Source organism: Sphaeramia orbicularis, chromosome 2 (assembly GCF_902148855.1).
Source record: "Sphaeramia orbicularis chromosome 2, fSphaOr1.1, whole genome shotgun sequence".
NCBI lineage: Eukaryota > Metazoa > Chordata > Actinopteri > Kurtiformes > Apogonidae > Sphaeramia > Sphaeramia orbicularis.
The window spans coordinates 1,163,861-1,189,598 of NC_043958.1; the positions used below are offsets into that span (position 1 = coordinate 1,163,861).

At 39.1% G+C, this 25,738-nt stretch overlaps 1 protein-coding gene across 4 annotated transcripts in view; it reads right to left on the reverse strand.

Annotated features, from left to right (window-relative positions):
- LOC115431843 (interphotoreceptor matrix proteoglycan 2-like) overlaps window positions 1–25,588 on the reverse strand; it is a 41,778-nt gene extending 16,190 nt beyond the window's left edge. For 2 of the 4 annotated variants that reach the window (XM_030152523.1, XM_030152517.1), the window contains exons 1-10: window positions 25,373–25,588; window positions 25,117–25,302; window positions 17,316–17,482; window positions 17,141–17,169; window positions 15,360–15,395; window positions 14,543–14,595; window positions 7,870–10,877; window positions 6,365–6,526; window positions 4,940–4,998; window positions 4,783–4,803 (exon numbers count right to left, since the gene is read on the reverse strand). In XM_030152523.1, the coding sequence (XP_030008383.1) occupies window positions 4,783–4,803; window positions 4,940–4,998; window positions 6,365–6,526; window positions 7,870–10,877; window positions 14,543–14,595; window positions 15,360–15,395; window positions 17,141–17,169; window positions 17,316–17,482; window positions 25,117–25,302; window positions 25,373–25,445 (3,794 nt within the window). In that variant the 5' untranslated portion in view covers window positions 25,446–25,588. The remainder of the gene's footprint in view (window positions 1–4,782; window positions 4,804–4,939; window positions 4,999–6,364; window positions 6,527–7,869; window positions 10,878–14,542; window positions 14,596–15,359; window positions 15,396–17,140; window positions 17,170–17,315; window positions 17,483–25,116; window positions 25,303–25,372) is intronic. The other 2 variants (XM_030152538.1, XM_030152531.1) reach the window with 2 other exon arrangements.
- Between the last annotated feature and the right edge of the window lie 150 nt (window positions 25,589–25,738).

Genomic DNA, 25,738 nt, shown 5'->3' on the forward strand with positions numbered 1-25,738 from the left:
GTATTCCTTGCTTGTCCGTCATCCTTCACCGCATCAGTCCCTCTTTTTTCACTGTGTTTATCAATGCCATCACATTTACTGGGCTTTAAAAGAACTAAGGGAACTACTACAGGTGGACTAACTGGACAGGGTCTACTACAGGTGGACTAACTGGACAGGGTCTACTACAGGTGGACTAACTGGACAGGGGGTCTACTACAGGTGAACTAACTGGACAGGGTCTACTACAGGTGGACTAACTGGACAGGGTCTACTACAGGTGGACTAACTGGACAGGGGGTCTACTACAGGTGAACTAACTGGACAGGGTCTACTACAGGTGGACTAACTGGACAGGGTCTACTACAGGTGGACTAACTGGACAGGGGGTCTACTACAGGTGGACTAACTGGACAGGGGGTCTACTGCAGGTGGACTAACTGGACAGGGGGTCTACTACAGGTGGACTAACTGGACAGGGTCTACTATAGGTGGACTAACTGGACAGGGGGTCTACTACAGGTGGACTAACTGGACAGGGTCTACTACAGGTGGACTAACTGGACAGGGGGTCTACTACAGGTGGACTAACTGGACAGGGTCTACTACAGGTGGACTAACTGGACAGGGTCTACTACAGGTGGACTAACTGGACAGGGGGTCTACTACAGGTGAACTAACTGGACAGGGTCTACTACAGGTGGACTAACTGGACAGGGTCTACTACAGGTGGACTAACTGGACAGGGGGGTCTACTACAGGTGGACTAACTGGACAGGGGGTCTACTGCAGGTGGACTAACTGGACAGGGGGTCTACTACAGGTGGACTAACTGGACAGGGTCTACTATAGGTGGACTAACTGGACAGGGGGTCTACTACAGGTGGACTAACTGGACAGGGTCTACTACAGGTGGACTAACTGGACAGGGGGTCTACTACAGGTGGACTAACTGGACAGGGTCTACTACAGGTGGACTAACTGGACAGGGTCTACTACAGGTGGACTAACTGGACAGGGGGTCTACTACAGGTGGACTAACTGGACAGGGTCTACTACAGGTGGACTAACTGGACAGGGGGTCTACTACAGGTGGACTAACTGGACAGGGGGTCTACTGCAGGTGGACTAACTGGACAGGGGGTCTACTGCAGGTGGACTAACTGGACAGGGGGTCTACTGCAGGTGGACTAACTGGACAGGGGGTCTACTGCAGGTGGACTAACTGGACAGGGGGTCTACTGCAGGTGGACTAACTGGACAGGGTCTACTACAGGTGGACTAACTGGACAGGGTCTACTACAGGTGGACTAACTGGACAGGGGGTCTACTACAGGTGGACTAACTGGACAGGGTCTACTACAGGTGGACTAACTGGACAGGGGGTCTACTACAGGTGGACTAACTGGACAGGGGGTCTACTGCAGGTGGACTAACTGGACAGGGGGTCTACTGCAGGTGGACTAACTGGACAGGGGGTCTACTGCAGGTGGACTAACGGTGTAGTTGTGAACAGTGGTGCTGTTGGTTCTGTACAGGTAGGATGCTGGTATGGAATGTTTGATGACTTGTTCAGAGACAGAGCAGCGATCCTGCAGCAGGTTCTGTTCACAGTGTTGTGTGAAAACCTTCTTAGGTAGATTACCCTCAGTATTTTAGTCTGTCAAAATGACGGACGGCCTTCAGAATTTTCCGTCATTTTGAAAAAAAATCCGTCAATGACGGAATATTTTCGGTTAATGCGACCTCTGGATCAGACCAAACCAGAACGGACCAGAAACTGGACCAGAGACCAGATCTGACCGGACCGGAACAGATAAGACCAGATCCCTGAAACCAACAGGTTCTGAGGTTAGACTGGACCAGAAACTGGACCAGAGCAGACTGGACCAGATGGAACCAGATGAGCCGCTGTTGGACTGGACTCCACCACCTTGACTTCACCGACTGCCCCCGTGACCTCTGACCCCTCCCCTCTAAAGCCCCCTCTGTCCTGTGCTTATGGTCCTCAACAGCGGCCCATCCATTGGTTAAGTGGGATAAACCGTCAGCTGTGGATTACAGACGGAGGTTTACAAGAACCGCCTCCACTAAACTACTCCCACCACGCTGATGAATTCATTCTGTCAGAGTCGACCGGGCTGAACCTGAACGGTGACGCCGTCCCGGTTCACCTCAGTTAAATAGGCGCCGTTGGAGGATCTACGATGTGACGACTTCCTGTTTGTCTTCAAGGCTCTGTGTTTTGGTTTAGTTCAGTTTTAACCACATTAATCCTTTAAAACCAAATGCCACATATGTCAGTTTTCACCCTCGGAGCCTTTAAAACCACAGTCAACACCCACTGTTCTGCCAACGGTTTCAGAAACTGTCAACTTTTACGAGAAAAGGTTCAGATGTAGCTAATACCGATAACACATTTAGCTTCAACTTCAGCTTTTAATTGGATTTTCTTCAATGTCGACTGTCAGATACAGTGTAGATGTTGAGTCCATTTAATATGTGATCTTGTTATGAAGACGCTGTAACCAGTACAGTAATAATGCAAGGTAACACCTGCCAGTAACAATAATTATGGCCATTTTTAATGCAATAAGGCCAATAAAGTAGTAACTTAGCAACAATGAAATACTTTTTGAGCCATTAACATTACCATTAACCCATACAGACCCAGTGCTACTTTTGTGGCAGTTCCCAAATAAATCTTTCTTTCTATTTAACCTTTCGTAAGTGGTTTGTCACCATTTATTATGATATTATCCTCTATATTTGAAACCTATATGCTAATGCTAGATGCTGACATTGATACCAAGTGGTGATGAAAACACTAATTCCAAGTGTTAATGCTAAAGCTAATGCTAATTCCTAGTTCTAATGCAAATGCTAATGCTAGGTGCTAATGAAAAGTGTTAATTCTTAAGTGGTTTATCACCATTTATTATGATACAATCCTATATATTTGGCATTTTTCAATGTAAATCATGTAATTTCCTATATTTAATGTCCCATATAAATTTAGATGTTCATGAAAATTCTGAGTTAATTCAAAGGTTATTATATCTCAACAGAGCAAACTGAAGAGAAAGTGAGTTTTTCAGCAAAGATATCAATAACTGAACTCAAAAACAAGTGTGTCCAATCTCTGGCACTGATCCAGCTCCATGGGTTTTACTGGTGAATCAGTGTTGTAGGAGGTGACGGTGTTTCCACGGTAACTACGGAGCCTCTGAACATCCAAACAGGTCATATCTGATGACCATGAGAAGATGAAGAACTGTATTTTACACCAACTATTGACATGTATTGATAGGATTAATGGATCAACAGGTATTAAACAGTTTAGATCAGTAGATGGTTTTGGTCGACGGTGGATGTTTGGGTCTTTACAGGATAAAAAACACTTTGAAAATGTAAGTGTGACGTGTATTTGGTTTTGATGATGAATGAATATGACGACTATCCCATCCATTACACCTATTTTTGATGACTGAACAGGCATAAAAACTGTAAAAAAAAATGTTTAAAAATGTTATATTTATGTATTATTATGGGGTCCACTGTAGTTATTATGTTTTCCAAGGATTTTTTTTAAAGTTGGCCAATAACATAATAACTTATTACACTATTGGCTCAAAAACTGTATGAATTATTGGCTTTATTGCGTTAAAAATGGCCAAAATTATTGTTATTGGCAGGTATAACATTACATTATTACATTATTGATCGCTACACTCATGTCTTAGTGGGTGAAACCATTCCACGGCAGACGTCAGGCCTTACATACATTCATTTACGTACATTGAGCTTCTTTTTTAACAAGATCATGTGTTAAACAAGTGGTTCCAGGCACAACAAACCCCGCCCCTCACACGTATAGTAGCTTATTGTTGCATCGATCCAACTGATGTCATTATGTCTATGTGTGTGCTGACGTCAGCATATTAATTGCCTCTATATATGTGCCAAGTTTGAAGTAAATTGAAACAAAACTGATGTAATTATAGACGTGAAATTTCGCCCATTATAAGAAAATGGGAGAAGAAAATAGAATTTAAAAATTCCTAAAAAATGGAAACTTTGACCTACTTTTCCCAAAATGTAATCACATCTATTCTGTGTCACTGGCAATCTATAAACCCTATTTGGTATGAATTCAACCAATAGTTTTACTGCGACAGACATTTAAAATTTCACCCCTTACAAGTAAATGGGAGAAGAAAAAAGATTTTAAAAATTCCTAAAAAATGTTAACTTTTCCCTATTTTTCTCAAAATGTAATGACATCTATTCTGGGTCACTGGCAATCTATAAACCAAATTTAGTAGGAATTCAACCAATAGTTTTGCTGCAACAGCATTTGAAATTTCACCCCTTATAAGTAAATGGGAAAAAAAGATTTAAAAAATTCCTAAAAAAATTTAAACTTATCAAACAAACAAACAAACTGAACCAAAAACAATACCCCTGGCCTCCCCTTCTGGGGGCGGGATAATAAAGTCAACATGTGCACAGTATCTGTCCATTTCAGCTGAAGGAAATCCAGTTAAAAGCTGAAGCTACATGTGTTTCAACCTGTGACTCCTCACTGTTCGTATAAAAGAAGCTGAAAATCTAAAGAAAAGCTCTTTTTTTTTCATGTCTGGATGAAAACGATGCAATAAATTATTATGTGTTTGATCAGATTAAACCTGATGATGATAGAAACCATTGTTTTCTTTGGTGGATTTTCTGATTTTCTGTCTTGAAAATGACTGAAACGTGGTGAAGCATCAGAACAGAAGTAGGAAACCAGGTCAGACTTACCGCTCCAGATCCTTCTGAGGCCTGAAAACAAACACAAACACAGGCTTCAGTTACTGTTTCTACTAAACATCAACTTCATTTACATGAAACGACAGTAAAAACAGTCACAAATATTAAAAATATATAATCTGTGACGGTGTAAAAACAGTCACTGAACCTGAATTCCACCACGTAGACGTTTTTAAAGCCCGGCAGTCGATCGAAGGCGTCTTCGATCTGGAAAATAAAAACACAACAGACGGGTTAGGTTTGTGTGTCTGAGGTCAAAGGTCAGAACTGTCGACGGTTCTACCACCTGAAGACGGACCCCCACAAACTTTACAGGGTTTATTTTCACACTTTAGATGGGACTTCAATCATCTTCACTTCAGTAAACACTGGTTTCTGTTTTATCGGATCAGCTTATATTGATTTTTAGAGCGATATTAATCAGTAATAATCAATAAACGTCAAATAAATTTTAGGTTACGGATTAAGAAGATGAAAAAGAGGTAACAAATGCAACAAAATGGAAAACAGGTAAAAGATGCAGAAAAATTAAAATGAAGCAAAAGACGAAAATGAAACAACAAGATGAAAACGACATAAAAGACGCAAGAAGATGAAAACAAGGTAAGAGACACAAAAAGACAAAAACAATGAAAAAAAGACAAAAATATGGCATGACACAAAAAGATGAAGCCGAGGTAAAGACGCAAAAAGACAAAAACAAGGTAAAAGACACAAAAAGACGAAAACAAGGTAAAAGACACAAAAAGACGAAAACAAGGTAAAAGACAAAAATGAGGTAAGACGCAAGAAGACGAAAACGACGTAAAAGATGCAAAAAGACAAAAACAATGCAAAAAGACGAAAACGAGGTAAAAGACACAAAAAGATAAAAACAAGGTAAAAGACAAAAAAAGACAAAATCAACGCACAAAGACAAAAACGAGTTAAAAGACAAAAATGACACAACACGACAAAAATGACATAAAAGACCCAAGAAGATGAAGATGAGGTACAAGATAAAAAAAGACAAAAACGACACACAAAGACGAAAACAAGGTAAAAGATAAACAATGATTCACTTAAATGCATTCTTTTAAAGCCTGTTTTGTTGACGTGAACGGTAAAAAGCACCGATGCTAGGGTTAAAATGTCGTAAACACTCATTGAAAGCTTAAGTATTGCGACACATTTGTATTTATTTACTTTCCAGCTTTGGAGATTATAAAGACAGGCAGTACATCCGTACATTTGACATAATTTTGGAGTTAAACTAATAAACTTCAACTCCAGTTCAGACATTAAGATTTTTACTGAAACCAAAGTCTTGAAATGTTGCGAACTCTGATACTGTTGCAGCTGCTTTACATTATAACATCATAATTAACTTATTTCAAGAAAACTCTTAGAAATCATTCTCAGCTTCTACAGAAAATGGAAATATCACCTTAACGTCTGGGTTTAATCTAGTTTTGGTTCCTCTAACAGACACGTTTAGTCTTTAAAGTTCTCCTGTCGGAACCGTGAACATCTGCGCTGGGTTCGGTTCTCCTTCAGGCGCGGAAGCGTCCGTCGTCGTGGTTACGGTTCTTACCCTGCGGGTGAAGTGTCGGACCAGCTGCTGGTACTGGAAGCTGCTGGGGTCTCTCAGAGCGTCATTGTAGGTTTCTCCTCTCAGTTTGATGCTCAGCTCCACCACCTGGTCCTTCAGGGGCCTCAGGGGCCTCAGCAGGGTGTCGTCTATCTCATTACCGATCTGGAAATCACAAAGATTAATTTGGTTTTCCACAAGTCAGAAAACAAGACAGGTTTCAGTTGGATTGTTCTGATGGTTTATGCTTGTTTTAAATTTGGTGACGCAGTAAAAATCAGGACTAAATGTGTTTAGAAGTGGTCAGCGTTGGTTGGTCCAAAAAGAAAAATGATAAAAACCACCTGGACTGGAGAGTTTTGAACATAATCTCAGAAAAAATCCAGTTAAATCCATCAACCGTTGGTCCAAAAAGTTGACGACTTTCTTTTTTATCAACATTTACTGAATAAACTGCAACAAATTAACAGATAACTGGGTTAGTTTAAAGATAGCATAAACAACCTAAACACAGCTGGTTCTGTCTTAACTAATGACCTGAAGTCCATGAGCTGAAACACGTCGGTCTGTATCTGTAATGAAATGAAGTTCTTCTACACAACAAGTTCATCACCTACAGTTAATATCTAAATCAGGGGTGTCAAACATGTGGCCCGGGGGCCAAACGCAGCCCGCTAAGGTTCCAACGGGATGAATTTTGCGAGGAGCAAAAATTCCAGTCAAGGCTGTGGAACTCATTCAGTTCAGGTTCAATATGATTTCAAGTAAAATAATAATAATAACCTGCAAAAAATAATGACTCCATATTTTCTTCTCGGTTTGATGTGAAAAAAATAATCTTACATTATGTCTATAAATAATGACAACTTCAAATATTTGTCTTTGTTTTAGTGCAAAAAATAGCATTAAATTATGAAAATATTTACATTTACAAACTATCCTGTAACAATAAAATGTGAATAACCTGAACAAATATGAACAACCTGAAATGTCTACAGAAAATTCAGCCCAGTTTGAACTCTTTTCTGTCTGTTCTTCAGTGTTTAGTGTCTTTGTAGATCTGATCCAGAATGCACATGGACAGATGAGAAGTGGAGGCAGAATATTGTTTAAATTGCACTTATTTTTCTTAAGAAATTTCTTTTTTTTCAGGTTATTCACATCTTTTTTGTTTGGATAGTTTATAAACGTAAGTATTTTCATAATTTAATGGGGTTTTTTGCACTAAAACAAAGACAAAAATCTGGAGTTGTGATTATTTATACATTATTCTGTTTTTATTTTCCCGGTTCGGCCCACTGAAGATCAAATTTAGCTGCATGTGGCCCCTGGACTAACATGAGTCTGAGACCCCTGATCTAAACCAATTAGAGTCTTTTCCGAACCTTAACGAACGGGCTTTCAAACTCTCAAAACGCTCACAATTTGCATAATCCTGAAGCTACCTCTGTTAGCATCTTCCATAAGCTACGGTCACTTGTTCTCGTTCTGGTTCCACGTTGACTTACCGAGTTGTCGTCTTCTTCCATCAGCCCGAAGCCGTTGTTTCCCAACAGGTTGTCATCGGTGTCAAATGGTGACTCCACTGGATCTGGAAAGTTGCCATTGTTGTACTCCACCACGTACTTGGTCGTGACCTCCACGGGGGTTCCAGGAGTGGTCTTCTCTGTACCTTGGAGAACCTCCAAAGGGACTTCCATAACAGTTTCTGGGGTTCTTTCATCTGATGTGTCTTCTACCGGAGCCTCCATCCCGATTTCCTCTGGTTCTTCTGCTGTAACATCAGTAGGAACGTTCTCAATTTCTTTAGGGATTACTTCCACCTCTTGTGGACCATGTTCTTCAGGGACTGGCTCTGGAGGGACAACCTCATGGATTACTGGTTCTGTAGTCATCTCTGGTTGGGCTTCAACTGTCACTTCCTCAGGAGATGTTTCGCTTGGAGCTTCAGGGACTACCTCAACTTCAGTAAAGGATTTAAGTTCAGGAACTTCAGTTACAGGCTCAAACATCTCAACAGTGGATGTTTCCTTTATGGTTTCTACTGTGATCAGTTCCTCTGATGTTCCTTCAGGTGTTCTCTCCACCTCAGTTTCCATTGATAATCCCTCTGTGTCTTCAGGAGCCAACACAACATCTGGGGTTACCTCCTCAGTAGACTCTGACGGAGTTTCCTCATCTAGGACAACCTCTTCTGAAATTTCTGGTTTGGTTTCTTCAGGTTCATCAACCTCTTCTCCGGGTGTTCTCTCATCAGTCACTACTTGGGAGTCAGATTCATCCAAAGTTCCTCCTGAAGGTTCTATTTCTTCAACCAGTTCGGCTTCATTTGTTGGTTCTACCTCCATCAGCGTTCCATCTATGAGTTCATCTCCTTGTGTTGGTTTTTGTGTAGGCTCTGTTTCTTCTACAGGTTCATTTGTTGGTTCTCTCCCCTCTACAGGTTCTTCCATTTGCGCTGGTTTTCTCGTGGGTTCTGTCTCTGTTACAGGTTCCTCTTGTCCTTGTTCTTTAGTGGGTTCTGCTTTTACGGTAGTTTCTTCAAGAAGTTCTTCTGATGGTTCTTGGGTAGGCTGTATCACTGCGGTAGTTTCCTCTGTAAGTTCTTGTACAGGTTCTTTTGTAGGTTCTATCTTTGCCACAGTTTCTCTCATAAGTTCTTCCTCTGGTGCTGGTTCTGTTGCAGGTTCTATCTTTGCCACAGTTTCTCTCATAAGTTCTTCCTCTGGTGCTGGTTCTGTTGCAGGTTCTGTCTTTGCTACAGTTTCTTGTGCAGGTTCTTGTGCAGGTTCTTCTACTACTTCTTTATGTGCTGGTTCTCCTGTAGGCTCTATTACTATTACAGGTTCCTCTTTTATGGCTGGTTTTATTGCAGGTTCTGTGGTTTCTTCAGTAAATTCTTGTACTGGTACTTTTGTAGATTGCGTCACTACTACTTTTTCCTCTTTAATTTCTTGAGGTGCTGGTTCTGTTGTAGGTTCCATCACCATGACGGCTCCTTTTGTAAGTTCTTGCGCCGGTTCTTTTGTTACTATCACAGTTATTTCAAAGATTTCCTCTTCTGCCGATTCTGTTGTTTGTTCCATCTTTATGATAGTTTTTTCTACAAGTTCGTGGTCTGGTTCTTTTACAGGTTCCTCGATACTTTCTTTAAGTGTCAGTTCTTTCATAGGTTCTGTCACTGCTACAGGTTCTTCTGTAAGTTCTTGTGCTGGTTTTTCTGTGGGTTCCGTCTTTATTACAGTGCCTTTTGTCGGTTCTGTGTCTACTTCAGCTTCTAATATTTCTTCTTGAGCTGGTTTTGTTGTGGGTTCTGCAACAGTTTCTTCCGTAAATTCTTCAGGTGCTGGTTCTATTACTACAGGTTGGAGGAGTTCTATTTCATTTTTTACTTCTGCTGCTGGTTTTCTTGTAGGTTCTGTTTGTATTTCAGCCGGTTGTGTGGTTCCTCCAGGATGTTCTTCTTCTTCTGTAGGTCCTGTTAAACCTCCTGTTTCTTCTTGAGGCCCAGCTGGTTCCTGAGGGGTTTCTCCAGCATTGACTTCTTCTATCCTGACTTCAGGTGTTTTTACCGGTTCTTCCTCCACAGTTGTGGTTCCTTCGTGGGCTTTGACTAGTTCTTCTTCTGCAGTGAGGTCCGTTGTAGCAGCTAATGGAACTTCAGCTGTTGCCTCTTCCACCTCTTCTTTGACACTTGGGGGTTCTTCTTCAGCTGCTTCAGTTGTCTGGTCTTCTGTAACTTTCTCTTCTACTTCTTCTGGTTTCTCAGTTGCATCTGAAATATCTGCATCTTTGTCTTCTAAGATCCAAACAACTGGCTCGGAGGTGAGCTCAGTCTTTAGTTGGTCCGTTGTGGTCAAAATAGAAGCCTGAGATGGAAACTCTTCTTCATCTGGAGTTACAGTTCTGGACATTTTATCGTCTTCTGATGGCAGCAATACAGGTGGTTTGCTTGTTTGAAGAACTTCCTCCTTGTCCAGTCCAGGAGGTACATCTGGTGGTGTTCCATCTAGTGGTTCTGTCGGTCCATCAACCTCCTCATCGAGGAAGATGACTTCCGGGGTGATACTGTCTGGAATTTCTTTGATTTCAGGAACCACAGTGTCCTCAACAGTTTCCGTTGGTTTTTCTAAAACATCTTCAGACTCTGAAGGTTCACCAGGTCCATCTTCTTCCACAGTGACACCTTCTGTCGGAGGTATTGTGGTGGTTTCTGGAGTTGCAGGAGTAACATGAACAGTCTTATCCTCTACAATCCCGTCAAAAGGCTCGTGGGCGTCCTCCTCCGTGACGTCGATGGGAACCCCAGGTGTACTTTCTGTGGGTTCCTGAATCCAGTCAGGGTCGGCAGGTTCAGAGGTCAACCCCGTGGGAATTTCTGTCACACTTACGACAGGAGCTTCTTGAAGCAACCCTTTGGTTACGAGTGGCGGCGTCCAGGCAGCGGTGACCTCGAGGCCAGGTGGAAGGTGGTCATCGTCAGTCAGATCCGGTCCGGTGAAGACCACACCTTCATCTGCGAAGAGAACATGAATCGTTGAGGATGGTAGCGTCTGTTATGGCCTGTCAAGGGTTGCCAATCTGGATCAAACATCGTAAAAGAAACAAAAATGATGAAATGAGACAGACATGGACTAACACGATAAAGATGATGTTGAAGATCTCCACAATTATTTCATAAAATCAGGTTTTTACGTTTTTTTACGGTAATGTAAGTAGACCTTGAGTTGAGGCTCTGGTTCTGTAGTGATGAACATCTGAGTTAGATCCAGTTTGATTGGTAGGAGCTGTAGGATACTTGATGTAAATAATGTTACGAATAAATAACAATAAACTGGTAGATACAGGGTTTCTGCGGGTATCAGCAAATCTGATGTAATTCCCTTTTTAATGCCACTTTAAACACATTTAACGCTCATGTCCGACTGCACATACACTTTCACATATAGTTTTATGAGTTTACCGTCGACAGGCTTTCACCAGGTTCTGAATAGTTCCACTTCTGCTGAATCTTGCATTTTCCCATTTTTCCCACATTTGCTAATATTCCCTCCGCTCTTTCGCCACGGCATGAACACACTCACAGAACGCTGCATTCCAAGCATCCGGTGTTATGACTTTGTCTATCGTCCATGAACAATAACAAATTAAAGGGTTCCACCTGTCAATCATCACACTATACTTCCAATCAAAATAATTAAATGTTTACATAATCAAAATAAACCGTGAATGACAATGCTTTTTTTCCATCCAGTGTATTTAATTTTTTTAACGCCTCTGGACATTGAATTTAATGCTTTTTAATGACCTGCAGAAATGTTATTATTATTGTAGTATTATTGTTATCTTATTTTGTTTCTGCAACTTTCCTTCTTGTAAACAGGGTAGGCATAAATAAGCTGTTGCTTCAGCCTTCGCCTTTTCAACCCTGTTTGGTATGAAGATCCAAACTATAGGTACGTATATATCATGTTCTGTTAAATGGACTAATAAATTATTACTACTACTACAGAAACTCTGAGATAACCTCTGAATAACCTTCAGCCGTCTAAGACAAGAATGCATTCAGTCAACACTAGATCTATAAGAGCATCTACACTGTAAAAAAAAAAAAAAAAAAAGGTAATATTACGGCAGCAGGGGCGCCAAAAAAATACTGTAAAATAACAGAAAATATCCATCTCATAAAAATACGGTAATTTTCCATAATTAAAATACAGTTTTTTGCCTTAAGTTGACATGAGATTTTGCGTATTTTTTTTTTTACTTTTTAATGTTTAATAAAGAATATTTACATGTATCAAAACAATCAAATTATATATATAAAATTTTCATTGAGACTCAGTTGTCCAATCCACTGATAAAAACTGTATTTGGACAGTTTATCAGTGCTTATACATGTTATACATTCACAAAAATACATTTATTCAACATTTTTGTTGTGAAACCTCCTGTAATTACACAAGATATTTGTCAATGAACAAACAAGTCTGGTTCAACTGACAGAACAAATACTTCTGTTACCGTTAATTGTCTAATGTTATGTGGTTTTAAAATGTTTTTACAGTATTAAACCTTAAATTAACAGTTTAATCTCATAAATAGAAAAGAAATATTTGTGAAATTACGATACATTTGCAAATGTATTTTAACTGTATTTTTCTGTGAAAAAAGAAAAATCTTTTTAAAAAAATGGAAATTTTATGGTTATTCACAGTTAGTTTTTTGTGTTATTTTATATTTGACATGTAAAATCTCAGTCTGTTTTTGTCATTTCATTGATATTTTCCTGTATCTAAAAATACAGGAAAAATCTGTAAAATGCGTTTTCACATCAGATTTGAACATTTTCACTGATCTGATGTCAACCTTTCGGGACTGGAGCAGAATTATCTGTGTTTACAGTGAAGGAGGACAGAAATAGGCCTCGGTTCCATAAAAGTGAGACTGAACTGAACATGTGAATATAAAACACGTGAGTTTGTGTGATCTGCAAGGACACGATGAAGGTGAATTCAAACTAACGCCCATCTGTTTGTGATGGTCGTCCTGTAAAGTGGTCAAAGTGCAGACAGATGACATTAACCCCCATGAGGTTGTGATCGTACTAACCCTGATATCTGTGGTCCAGTAACTGAGCCAAAGCCTCTGTCACTGCGCCGGCTTCCCTTCATTGACCAGGACCGTAAATAGGCTTAGTGATCTATTCTGAGAGCAGAGCGTGTGACGGGAATCAGCCTCATCACCCCACCCCACCCCACCCCCGATAAGACGGAGGTGAGGTGTCGGACGCTCAGGCTTTTACCGATCCATCACATCACCAAGAAAAAACGATACCCCTTATGACCCACCGTGGACAAGTCCAGAGCATGTCTGTCACATGACGTAGAGACATTTGAATAAATAAGACAAAAAAGACGTAACAAGATGAATGAATAAGACAAAAAATATCCAACAAAATGAATAAATAGACAAAAAATATCCAACAAGATGAATAAATAGACAAAAAATATCCAACAAGATGAATGAATAAGACAAAAAAGACGCAACCAATTAATAAATAAGAAAACCCATCAAAAAAGATCCAACAAGACAAATAAATAAGACAAAAAAAATGCAACATGATGAATAAATAAGACAAAAGAGACGTAACCAATGAATAAATAAGAAAAAAAGACACGAGATGAATAAAGAAGACAAAAAAGACACAAGATGAACAAATAGACAAAAAAGACGCAACAAGATGAATAAATAAGACAAAAAAGACGCAACCAATTAATAAATAAGACAAAAAATATAAATCTTTTGTTTTCACAAGATGAATAAGATGTGACAAGATGAATAAATAAGACAACACAACAAAAAAGATACAACAAAATGAAAAAAAAGACCAAAAATTTAAATCTTTGTTTTCACAAAAAGATGCAACAATATGCAAAATTATAAAAAAAAAAAAAAAGATGCAACAAGATGAATGAGATGTGTCAAGATGAATAAATATGACAAAAAAAAAGACATAATGAAAAAATAAAACCAAAAAGATGCACCAAGATAAATAAGGCAAAAAAGACGCAACCAATAAATAAATAAGACAAAAAAGATGCAATAAGATGAAAAAAGACCAAAAATTTAAATCTTTGTTTTCACAAAAAGATGCTACAAAATGCAAAATTATAAAAAAGATGCAACAAGATGAATAAGACGTGACAAGATGAATAAACAAGACAGTAAAACAAAACAAAACAAAAAACACAAGATGAATCGCATACAACAAAAAAATGTAAATCTTTTTGTTTTAACAAAAAGATGCAACAACATGAAACCGACCCTAAACTCTAAAACGTTAAAAATCAAACAAATATTAAAGAGAGAAGCTAAAAAAAAACAGCTAAATGCAAAGAAGCTAAACTGTGGCGTTCTTACATAGAGACTACCAACAGCTGGTTTCATTCTGTTCGACCATCTACACATCTACTTGGTCCAGTGAGAAAGCTCTGAAATGAGGACTGGACGTGAACATCTGCTCTGTTCAGGGACATGACTGCTCATATACATTTCAGCTTCATGTCGTCAAACCATCACCAGTCACGAAGCAGCGGCTGAAGGTACTGGACATAATTCAACACTAGTGGGTGTAAAACACAGGGATGTAAACACCGGCTCCAGAGTTACAACATTTACCTGGAAAAGCGTCTGTTGTCGATCCTCCAGGTTGGACGGTGGTCGACTCAGAGCTGAAGGACGACAAAGACAAACAGAAAAAATAACATGAGTTTAATGGACGACATTCCAGCATCTGAAACACAAAAACACACTTTCATATTTAGAAGCAAGCTCAGTTTGGCACAAAACTAGAGCGAGCGTGTGGATTCAGTCTGGACATGAATATTTTCTGATTGAATTTTACTGCAGTTATCTTAAATGTGTGGTTGTACATCAGAGAATTACACCTACGAATGATAAAAGGCATGATTCAAGCGGTAAACGTGTGTTATCAGTCGCCTACAAAAGCCATATCAGCTGCTTTGAGTTCAGTACGAGCAGAAGAAAACCATGAATCTTAAAGAGGAATTCACCACATTTTAAGTCTTTCTAACTGTTTTCGACTTGTTTCTGATTCATGAAGCGTGAAATGTCAGGAGAAAAAAAACTTGAAATCTGAGGCTGGAAGAAGTGTTTACACCGAAATACACATGGAAGTTGTAAGAATGAAGTAGTGAAACGCTCGCCGCCAGAATGTCAAACATCTGTTAATCCTTAAAATGGCTGGTATTCCCCTTTAAATTCATTAGAGTGAAGCCGGTCCGAGGCAGCTGGGAAGAGGCGTTTTTACAACATGATTAACAGAAACCACACCACTGTAAAAAAGAGCGGGAAGCCAAACCAAACAAACACGACACAAACACATGGGAGGCGGAGCCAAGCAGCGAATCAGCGAAGCGGTGCCGGCGGCAGCGGCAGCTTCCCGTTGGTCTGATTCTGAACGGCAGTGTTTTACCTGCACGGAGGAGGGTCGGAGGAGGTGGAGGTGAAACTGCAACACAGCACAGGAATCAATAACACCGCACTTTGAATCAGTCACCGAGCGTGGAAAAGTGCAGAAAACGTTAACCGGTCGCTGAAAAGAGCTCGACCAGGATTCTCAAAGTTATCATAAATGAAGTCAGAACGTGGAGAATATTCTCACCAGGCTCCAAAAGTCAATTTAGTTTCAGTTTCCAAGAGTTAGCTAACCCTCGTTCAAAGTCCAATACCTCCCACATTCTACAAAGTCCAGAATCTGGACGGAATTAGACTGAAAACATAAAAAATTGTGATACATAATGTTCAGAACAAAATCTCTGGACCATGTGTAGGTCTGAAAGGATTCGTTTGGGGCAAAAAAAACAGCAAAAAACTCCAAGAATGTTAGAGAAAAGCTACAAAAGAACTAAAATTTCACAAGTTCTAAAAGAGAGAGGCTAAAAACAAGTTAGAAACCGTGAAGAGAAACTAAACTCCAGCAAATATTCAAGATACGCAAAAAATACGCTTAAAGTCCAACACATTTTAAAGAAAGAACCTAAAACTAAGCCAAAACTCAACAAAAGTCAGTTTAGTTTCAGTTTCCAAGAGTTAGCTAACCCTTGTTCAAAGTCCAATACCTCCCACATTCTGCGAAGTCCAGAATGTGGACAGAATTAGACTCAAAACACAAAATATATAATATATAGCCTAATCAGTGGATACAGGAAGTGTGATGTGTGCTATTAGTTCACAACCAAAAACCTCTGGACCATGTGTAAGAGTTTGTTTGAGGCAAAAAACAAGCAAAAAACTCCAAGAATTTTAGAGAAAAGCTAAAAAATAAGGTAATATTTCACAAGTTCTAAAAGAGAGAGGCTAAAAACAAGCTAGAAACTCCGGAGAGAAGCTAAACTACCGGCTAAAATTATACAAATATTTAAGAGATGCTAAGAAAACTCTAAAAAACTAACTACAAACCCTTAAAAAAAGAGAAACAAAAAAGAAAAATAACTTTCCAGACAAAAGCTAAACTCCAGCAATATTCAAGAGATGCTAAAAAAAAACGCTTAAATTCCAACATATTAAAAAAAAAAAAAAAAAGAAGCTAAAAATGAGCCAAAACTCCCCATAAATTTTTGTGAAAACTTAAAAACAAACTAAAATTTCACAAGTTCTAAAAGAGAGAGGCTAAAAACAAGCTAGAAACCCCACAGAAAAGTTAAACTCTGGGCTGAAATTATACAAATATTCAAGAGATGTTAGAAGTACACTAAAAATTAGCTACAAACTCTTAAAAGGGAGAAACTAAAACAAAAATAATTTTCCAGACAAAAGCTAAACTCAAGCAAATATTCAAGAGATGTTAAAAACACACTAAAAGTCCAACAAATTTTAAAGAAAGAAGCTAAAAATAAGCAAAAACTCCCCAAAATTTTAGGGAAAACCTGAAAACCAGCTAAAATTTCACAAATTCTATAAGTGAGAGGCTAACGCTACCATGGTAATGCTAATGCTGGGTACTGTGTGTATTATGGGTAAAATGCAAAAAACTGAAATTCTCTATGGAGATAGTGACACGAGGTAACCTTTAACCTTTGAACTGTTTTCTTTTGGTTGTGTGATTTTCAAGTCTACAATCAAATTGTTGTCACCATGTTTCAGATTCTACAGATGTTGCTTATGTTGACTGTTAACTTGTTTTTTGCACTTTTTCATCTTTTCATTAACACCAACACGACAACACATGGAGATGAAATAGAAACAGAAACACACCTGTTCATCGCAGCTGTCATGGCAACTCTCTGCAAGAAACAAACACATCGTCTGCAAAGAAAATCTCACACAGGATGTTCTGGCTCAAAAACACGAACTTCTGTCAAACTCTGCGGCTTGTTTTTTCCAATGCTAAATCAACGGCTTCAATGCACATTGTTTCAGGTAAACTCACGCTTCTAATGAGCTCCATGTGCTCGTCCGATTGGCTGAAGAACATGCCGACGTCCATGACACTAACGGATCCGTCCATACAGCGTCCGACCCAGTCCTGGTACTCGTCGCGCTCCGGCAGCCGATCCCAGAAGATCTTAAAGGCTTCCCACACCGTCTCCTGACAAACTAAAAAAAGAAAAAAAAAAACATAAAAACAGGACGGAAAATTAAATTACAAATATGAAGTTTCGATTCTTGGTCACATGCAAAATAAGCAGTCCATGTTATGTGGAGGTCGGACAAGCTGAAAGTGAAAGTGTTTTTTTATTCAACTTGAACAGTCCATAAGTTAAATCGTACAATTTTGTTTGTGAAATATCTGCATTTCTGCTGCTCTGACTCAGGCTACGTTTAGACAGTAACGATCTGAACCAAAAATGCACTTTTAATTCCGCTTTTAGGCGTGCGTTTTTGGGGGAAAATTTGCATGCAGATGGACACGCAAAAATGTGCGAAGTTTCCTATTTATGGATGTAGTATGGATGACCAAGCACCTGCGTAGAACCGAACGACTTCTCTTTCTGTTCACTCCTAGTGTCAAACACAATCACAAAACCCCAAACAGAACATCATCCTTCTTTACTCCACTACTGTCTATAAAGATCGGTGACAATTGCCGAAACGACTCTAGGATGTAAATTAGAACGGCTAGGGCAATTTGAAGGTCCGTCACAGGAAAATAATCCCACATGTTGTGGTTTTTCTGTACTGGTGCATGCCTGTGATGGAAACTCTGTGCCACGAGAAAATGCAGTTTTACGTTTTCAACCCTTTAGACGGCGACGTGAAAGTGGAGTGTTTTTAAGATTTCCACTCTGGATGGTGGTTTCAGTTTTCTGTGTTTTCAACTCCCAAAAAGCAGCCAGTCCATCCATCCAGTTAACCCAGTGTATTCAATACTGAGAAAACAGTCTGGAACTGGGCCAGTCACTGTGAAATATGCCCGAAATATGCCCTTATACTGGACCAATCACACATCTCAGTACCTCCCAGTACTTTTAATTCAAATGTGCAATAACCTGTTGTTACCTCTCAGTACTCTTATTATTATTATTTTTTTTTTAAAATAATACTCTATTTTACAAATGTGTATTTGTGCTTGTATGTGCAATAACTGTTTCTTATATGTTTTTAGCTGTTTATGTTTTGTATCTGTCTTTTTTGTCACTTTTTGTGACCTTTTTCTAACTCCTTTTCTGACTCAGGGAAACGCACAAGAATTCCAATGTACCTATACTGCTATGTATCTGTGCAAATGGCAAATATATTCTATTCTATTCTATTCTATTCTATTCTATTCTATTCTATTCTATTCTATTCTATTCTGTTCTATCTGGGGGGGCAGGTGTTTCTCAATGCGTCATAAACACCGACTTCTTTTTGTCACCAGTCAAAGTCAATTCCAAGTCCGCAAATCTCTTTACAGCTGTTGTCGGTTGTTGGATTCAAAAATATGGACTGAATTCCAGATTACAGTCTGTACTCTTATAGCCTGGCCGTCCGTCCGTCTTTCTTAACTCTTTCCCCGCCAGAGCATTTTCCAGTGAGTTGGTAGCCAGCGCCAGCCGTTTTGGTCATTTTCACTAATCTTTGGAGGCTCACTGAAAATGTTGTGTTAGGAGTATGTGAACACTGAATACATCAAAAGAAAGAACAGAACTTCAACTTTTAAACACAAAAAACTATTTTATTCTATCTTTATTCGTTCGTGAGATATAAACATTTGAATATTGGTCATTTTCAGGAAAAAACTGAATTTTGAGCAAAAAGCTGAGAAAATTGCATTTTTTTCAAAGATATTGATTTTCAAGAGAAAACTGATTTCCTATTTACATTTTTGACTCTTTCTTATTTACCAACAGTAACGCTGTCTTCAAAATCACAAAATAAAATAATAATAACAGCAATAATAGTAACAAACAGCTCTAAGATATCCCATCATTCCACAAAATGTTAGGGGAATCCACACCAAACTTTAGACCGAACATCTTGTAAAGCACAAGGTTCCTTCTAAACTTTGCACATTTACATACATCAGTTATAAGTCTAACACATAGTAGTTTAGCTTTTGGATATAAACACCTCAATATTCCTCATTTTCAAGAAAAAAAGAAACAAATGCACTAAATACTGTAGATTTCTGGCCTTTGGCTGCACCAGGTCCTCCTGTTGGACCAGCTGCTGTGTTTGATCTGTAAATAATTCTATGGACATCTAGTTATTTATCTCTGTATGAATATATGTATTTATTTATTTCATACAAAAGCCAAATCCAAAAGTGTCTTCCATGTGTCCTGCTGACATTCTACAGCTGAATATGTTCTGTGTCCTCAGTCTGAATCTGAACTCACTCTAACAGATGCAGACTAGCTTTCCTTTGTCTTGTCCCATGTCTGTATGTCTGTCTTCTCCTTGAATGTCCTCTACAAATGTCTCTTTTCTCTTCCTCCTGTCTGTCATTTTCTCCGTGTTGCTCTGTGCCCCCGCCCCCCCCCCACCCGCACCTCCGTGTCGGACCTGAGCCGCTCCTTGTTTCCCGTGTTCCGTGTCCGTCTCCCTCACCTTCTGTTTCTCCGTTCCTGTCTCTAAATGGTTCTTCTGTAGCTCCATCATATATTGAACTGTCAGACTCTGTCTCCATAATCATCTTTAAGGCTTTTGAAACTGCGCGCGGTTCCTGCAGTCTTCATTTCCTCATTCAGTGACTGCCGCTGGATGCGTTGCCATGGGATACGGAGACTCCAGTGCAAAAACGTTAAACCCGGTCCGTCATTTTTCCGAAAAAGCTGCTTAATTGTTTGTTTTTGGACTAAGGAAAGTAATTCACATGATCCACAACACCTCCAACTACAGTATAACAGTGAAAACACGGATTGACGGAAAATCTCGTCATTGGCGGGGAAGCGTTGGGAAGCAATTGACGGAATATCTCGTCAATGGCGGGGAAAGAGTTAATAAGAAATCCATCTGGAATCGCAGGACTTGAATCCAAATATGAAGGCAGCACTAACAGGTGCCGAGTAAACCAATCACAGATAAAACGGACGTGACGCTTTTGTCAGAGAAACTTATAGGAGTGATATTTTGCTTTTCTTTTTTAATGTTATTCCTCCTTTTCCCACATTTCCCTGTGGTCTCCATAAACTGTAAATGCTCTGCTTGGCTCTGAATTCTTCATTCATTCAACTCCACAGGTCCATCTTCAACCCTATTTCTGAGGAATGACTCCAGAAAGGTGGTTTGGAGCGCTGGCCCTTTAAATGCACAGGAGACACTTCAGGCCCCGCCCCCTCCAGGTTATTGGCTGTGCTGCTCTGTCCCGTTCAACCAACAACTGAACATTTGAGGTGATGGGCTCCAAGTTTGGACATGTTTTCAGTTTTTACTACAACCGCTGCTGCTGACAAACAATTATGTCGTAGTCGGAGAAATGTTGGTCTGCAGTCTGGGCCTTATATGTGCAAATGTCATAACTAGTTATAGATGGAACAAATTAAGCAGGAATTCAAACAGGTTGTAGAAATCCACTCAATTTTTGCCAGAATGAATATAAAGATAGTTTTTGCAGCACCTGGAGGGTCCAAATTCAAACTGTATGAACTATTAGGGTCCAAATACACAAAGACATGTAAATAAAAGTGGGTTTAGAGAAATAAAACCAAGGTTCTAATGGTTTGGGGTTTTTCATTATAGTTTAGTTTTATTTAGTTTTGACTTTTTTTCTCTAATTCAGTTACTTTTAATTAGTTTGTAGAGCAGGTTTGCTAGTTTTTATTAGTTTTTGTTTTTCTAAATGCTTAGTCTTAGAATTTTAGTTTTCTCACATCTTTTGTCTTTTATTCCCATAAATCCCAGACAGGACTCTGCTGCTTTCTCCCAACTTTAGTCTCCATGTTTCCAGGTAGAGTGGGGACCAGAAGACGACTGGAAACCACAAGTGACGATAAGTGATGGACCATGAAGTGTCGTATGGGGCCAGCAGATAAAATTGAGACAGCGAAATAAATCGATTTCATATCAATCTGACATTGACAAAGACGAAAACAAAGGGAATTTTATCCATAATTTTTATGTTTTAGTTTTGTAAACACACAATACAGTTTCAGTTAGTTATCGTTTTTTTTTCTTTTAGTGATAGTTTTTATTTATTTCAGTTAACGAAAAAAAAATTTCAATTCTAGTTTTCGTCATTTTGTTAGTTTTTGTTAACAATAATAACCTTGATAAGAACACAGGCTGTAATCTGGAATTCAAGCTTTATTTTTGAATCAAACGACCGACAACAGTTGGAAACAGATTTGTGGAATTGAAACTGACTTTGAAACTGACCGACAAAAAGAAAACGGTGTGTATGACGCATTGCGAAACACCAGCCACCCAGACAAGCGATTGGTCTGGTATAGAACAGGTCGGCCCGGTTCCAGACCATTTTCTCTGTATTGAATACATTGGATAAACTGGATGGATGGACAGACTACCCAAAAACACCACTGCCGTCTAAACAAAAGGCACATCTGCTCAAATATTCTGTTTTTTTCACCCCAGAGCGTTGTCGTGTAAACTGGGCCTAAATAACCAGCAGCTTTAGCAGCACATTTTTCTGCTGGGAAACCCTGAAGAAAACAGAGTGGAACTGAAAACTGGCCAAAACCACTTGAGTTCCTTCCAACACTGGTGTTTCTGTGGAATCCAGCTTCATTCATCTTCTCAAAACAACTTGTTTATGGGCAATATATTGAAATAATTTGGAGTTATTGCGTTTGATTGATGTGAAAAACGCCTAAATCTTTATAGTTTCAAGCTGTGCCACAGTTAGGATGGAGGTTACAAGAGGGTTTATTTATTTATTTATTTTATCTTGATTGTACTTTTATCCTCGTTATTAGTGGAATATTAGCAAACGCAGCAGATGTAAAGGCGTCTAAATGAGATATGGTTTCTTTTTCCAGCCTCAAGTTGAAGGAGATATTCTGGTTCATTCCCTCTGAATAAAGAACATGAAAACTAACTCAGTGTTTGGAGGTTTTACAAAAAAAACTTAACCCTGTATCACCCACCACAGAGGGGGTACTCCAGAGCAGATCTTTACATTTTTACATAATGTAGTGACATTTTCAGGAGCATTTTATCATACTATACAGCAATACAACCTTTAAATCACACATTTGAATAATATGTAAGTAATAACTTCATATCAACTAAATACATTTCTAATATGTGCAACAAACCACAAAAGCCAGTGGAATGACCCCAAAATTCCAATTCAATTCTTGAATTTGAATTGAGATTGCAAAAAGGACATGGAATTACAATTCAAATTCAAATTGCAGGACATAAAATTGGAATTCCATGAAATTCAAAGGAATTAATAATACATAATTAAGGTGTATTTAACAAAGAAGCTTTACAGTAGATATTATATGTGATTACAACATAAATTTCATGCAGATATTATTGCATGGACTTCATGTACACAATGCGTTATTATAGAAAATAGGCCTATTTTAATTTTTTTTAATTGTTTTTTTTTTTTAACACAAATTAACATTAAAACCATCCTCTAAAAATTCATTAAAAATTCATCTCATCAATTCAACTCATTAAAATTGTAATAACTTTCAAATTGTGGAAAATGATAGGACAGCCCTACATTTCCCAGAATACCCTGTAAAGTTCTGTAATAAATGATAATTGCATTTACCTAAACACTGTTTCATTTGTTTACTTTGAAATGAAGATATTGCTACTTATTCAACATAAAGGCATTGTATGTTCAATGTTAGTGTCTGTACTTCAATTTGGATGAAAAATGGATGTGAAAAGTATCACAATCTCACTGATATGTGATAAGAATGAATTTCTCTGAATTGTAATGAATTCAATTCCACTTCCTGTAATTCCAATTTAAATTCAATTCAACATCCTATAGGGCAGAGTCAATTCAAAATCAAATTCATTCACTGAATTGAATTAAATTCTCAATTTTGTACAAACCTGGTGGAAGTGTGATTAACCTTTAAAGACCCAAACATTGAACCAGTGACCAAAACCATCCACTGAACTGAACTGTTTAACACCTGTTGAACCTCTAATTCTATTAATACATGGAAATAATTGGAGTAAAATTCAGTTCTTCATCTTTTCATGGTCATCAGATATGACCATATTTGGATGTTCAGAGGCTCCGTAGTGACCAAGGAAACACCGTCATCTTCTACAGCATTGATTGACCAGTCAAACCCATGGAGTTGGATCAATGACAGTGGATGGACACACTGGGTTTATGTTCAGTTAATGACAGATTTACTGAAAAAGTCACTTTTTCTTCAGTTTTCTGCTTTTTTATACAATTACCCTCAACTTTAATCTGAGCTTTCATGAACATCTAAATGATCAATGAGTTAAATATAGGAAAAACACAGAAATACAGAGGATAATATAATAATAAATGGGGATAAATCACTCAAAAACTGATTAAATAGAGAGAAAAATTCATTTGGAAACTGCCACAGAAGTAGCACTGGGTTTTTATGGGTTAATGTTTTTAAAATTAAAAAATAACTGGTGACATTCTGGTTCTGGCCAGGAGAGAAAGTTAAAGATAAAAGCTTTACCAGCTTTATCGACATGGTGACATTGTCTACATTTACACCAGACGCACTGAACATTTTCAACATTATTTAAAAAAATAAAAATCCTGTAGGTTTGGAATAATTTCAGATATTCTGAACTGGATTTATACATTGAACAGAGATAATCACCTGTGCTATGTTTGGTATAAATTGGACTTCAAATGTAGGAGTTTTTACAAATTTCGACCTTTTTGACTTTTCTCCATAGTCCAGCTGGGGTCATATTCTTTGGTAAATGTTCATGTCTCTACTATTTATCATCTCGCAAAAAACTGCGAATAACGTTTCTGAATTAAAATGCTAATGAACAGTAATAATGATAATAATATTAATGATAAGGTCGAAGTATCTGTGCCAAAGCAACCAGTAAATCCTAATTTCTTCTTCTGTGCTGGAGGACTTTCTACACGTCTCATCCTCAGTGCATCTGCTCTGACTGACCTTTGACCCCTTTGTGACGGCGGCCTTTCACGACGGGAGGCCTGAAGATTAAACCCGTAAGACCGATTGGATCAGAAAATCAGTGAAACTAATGAGGAGATAAAAGAAAGGTAACACGAAAAAAACGAAAGGGATGGGAAGCGTCAAAAGAGGCTTGAAACAATCTGATTTTTGGGGGAATTCTGGATTTATTTTTTTTTTGTTGCTGTTTTGTAGAGTTTACAAAATCAGGAAAATAAACACTAAACGCTTTAATACCTTCATCTTCCAGACACTTGGATCTGTTAATATTTTTGCAGGCCTTGAAAATCCAAACCTAAATATGAGGTCGTTACATCGGAACTGACACCAAAGTCAGCTGGGAGCATTTGGACTTCAGTTTTGTTTTTGTTGTAATTTATTGTAATTTTTGTGAAAAGAAAACAAAGAAACCTCCACTGACGCACCCAGATCACATCTAGGGTTTATGTCCTGGGTATATCGCTTTACATTTGATGCTGAGCTGAAAAATTTCACTAAACTTGAGATGCTGAAAACCAGTATCGAAGCCAGAATATTCGCCTAACGTGACCGTCTTCCATCTTTTATCACCGCTACATACGAACGTCCCTAAACATGGATCCACGAGGACCCGGATCTGCCGACGCTACACCGTCCCGGACTCCTGTGGATGTAGATCTGACGTACCTCGCAGGTGAAAGTAGCTGAGGTGGTTGGCGGCGACTTGCTCGAACGTCTCCTGGGTGCAGAGCTTGACGCCGCTGGGAAACAGAATATTCCTTTTCCTGCGAGTCAGGACGGCGTTCCCCCTGAACAGCAGCTCATCCGAAGCCCGGCGGCCTTCCGAGTCCGCCATCCAGCCGCGATCTGCATCTGGAAGGGGCAGGCGGATGTCAGAGGGGTCCGGCGCGAACACATGGGAGTTCAGCGGTCGGGTACAAACCTGTGGCGGTGTAGATGAAGCCTGACAACAGCAGCAGCGTCCACAGCAGCATCCGGCCTCCTGTTCCAGCCATTTGTCTGAAGCTCAGCCTCCTGTTCCGACTCACCCGGACCTCGTCAGCTCATCGGCGGCGTCCTTCTCGCGGTCGTCCATTCAATGGATAAAGAGCGTCCCGAGGCAGAGAGAGGAATCGGAGGCAGCGTCTCCGGCTGCTCGCGGCTCGTCTCAGGTGAGCAGATGGGACTTTACTGCGGAGATTTCTTCCCCTTTGCTTTAATCCTATTTGTTAAGCTGCTGGAGTGGATGACTGTCAGCGCCCGTGTGCACCGCAGCGGGTCACACTTACTTAAAATCAGACTAATTATG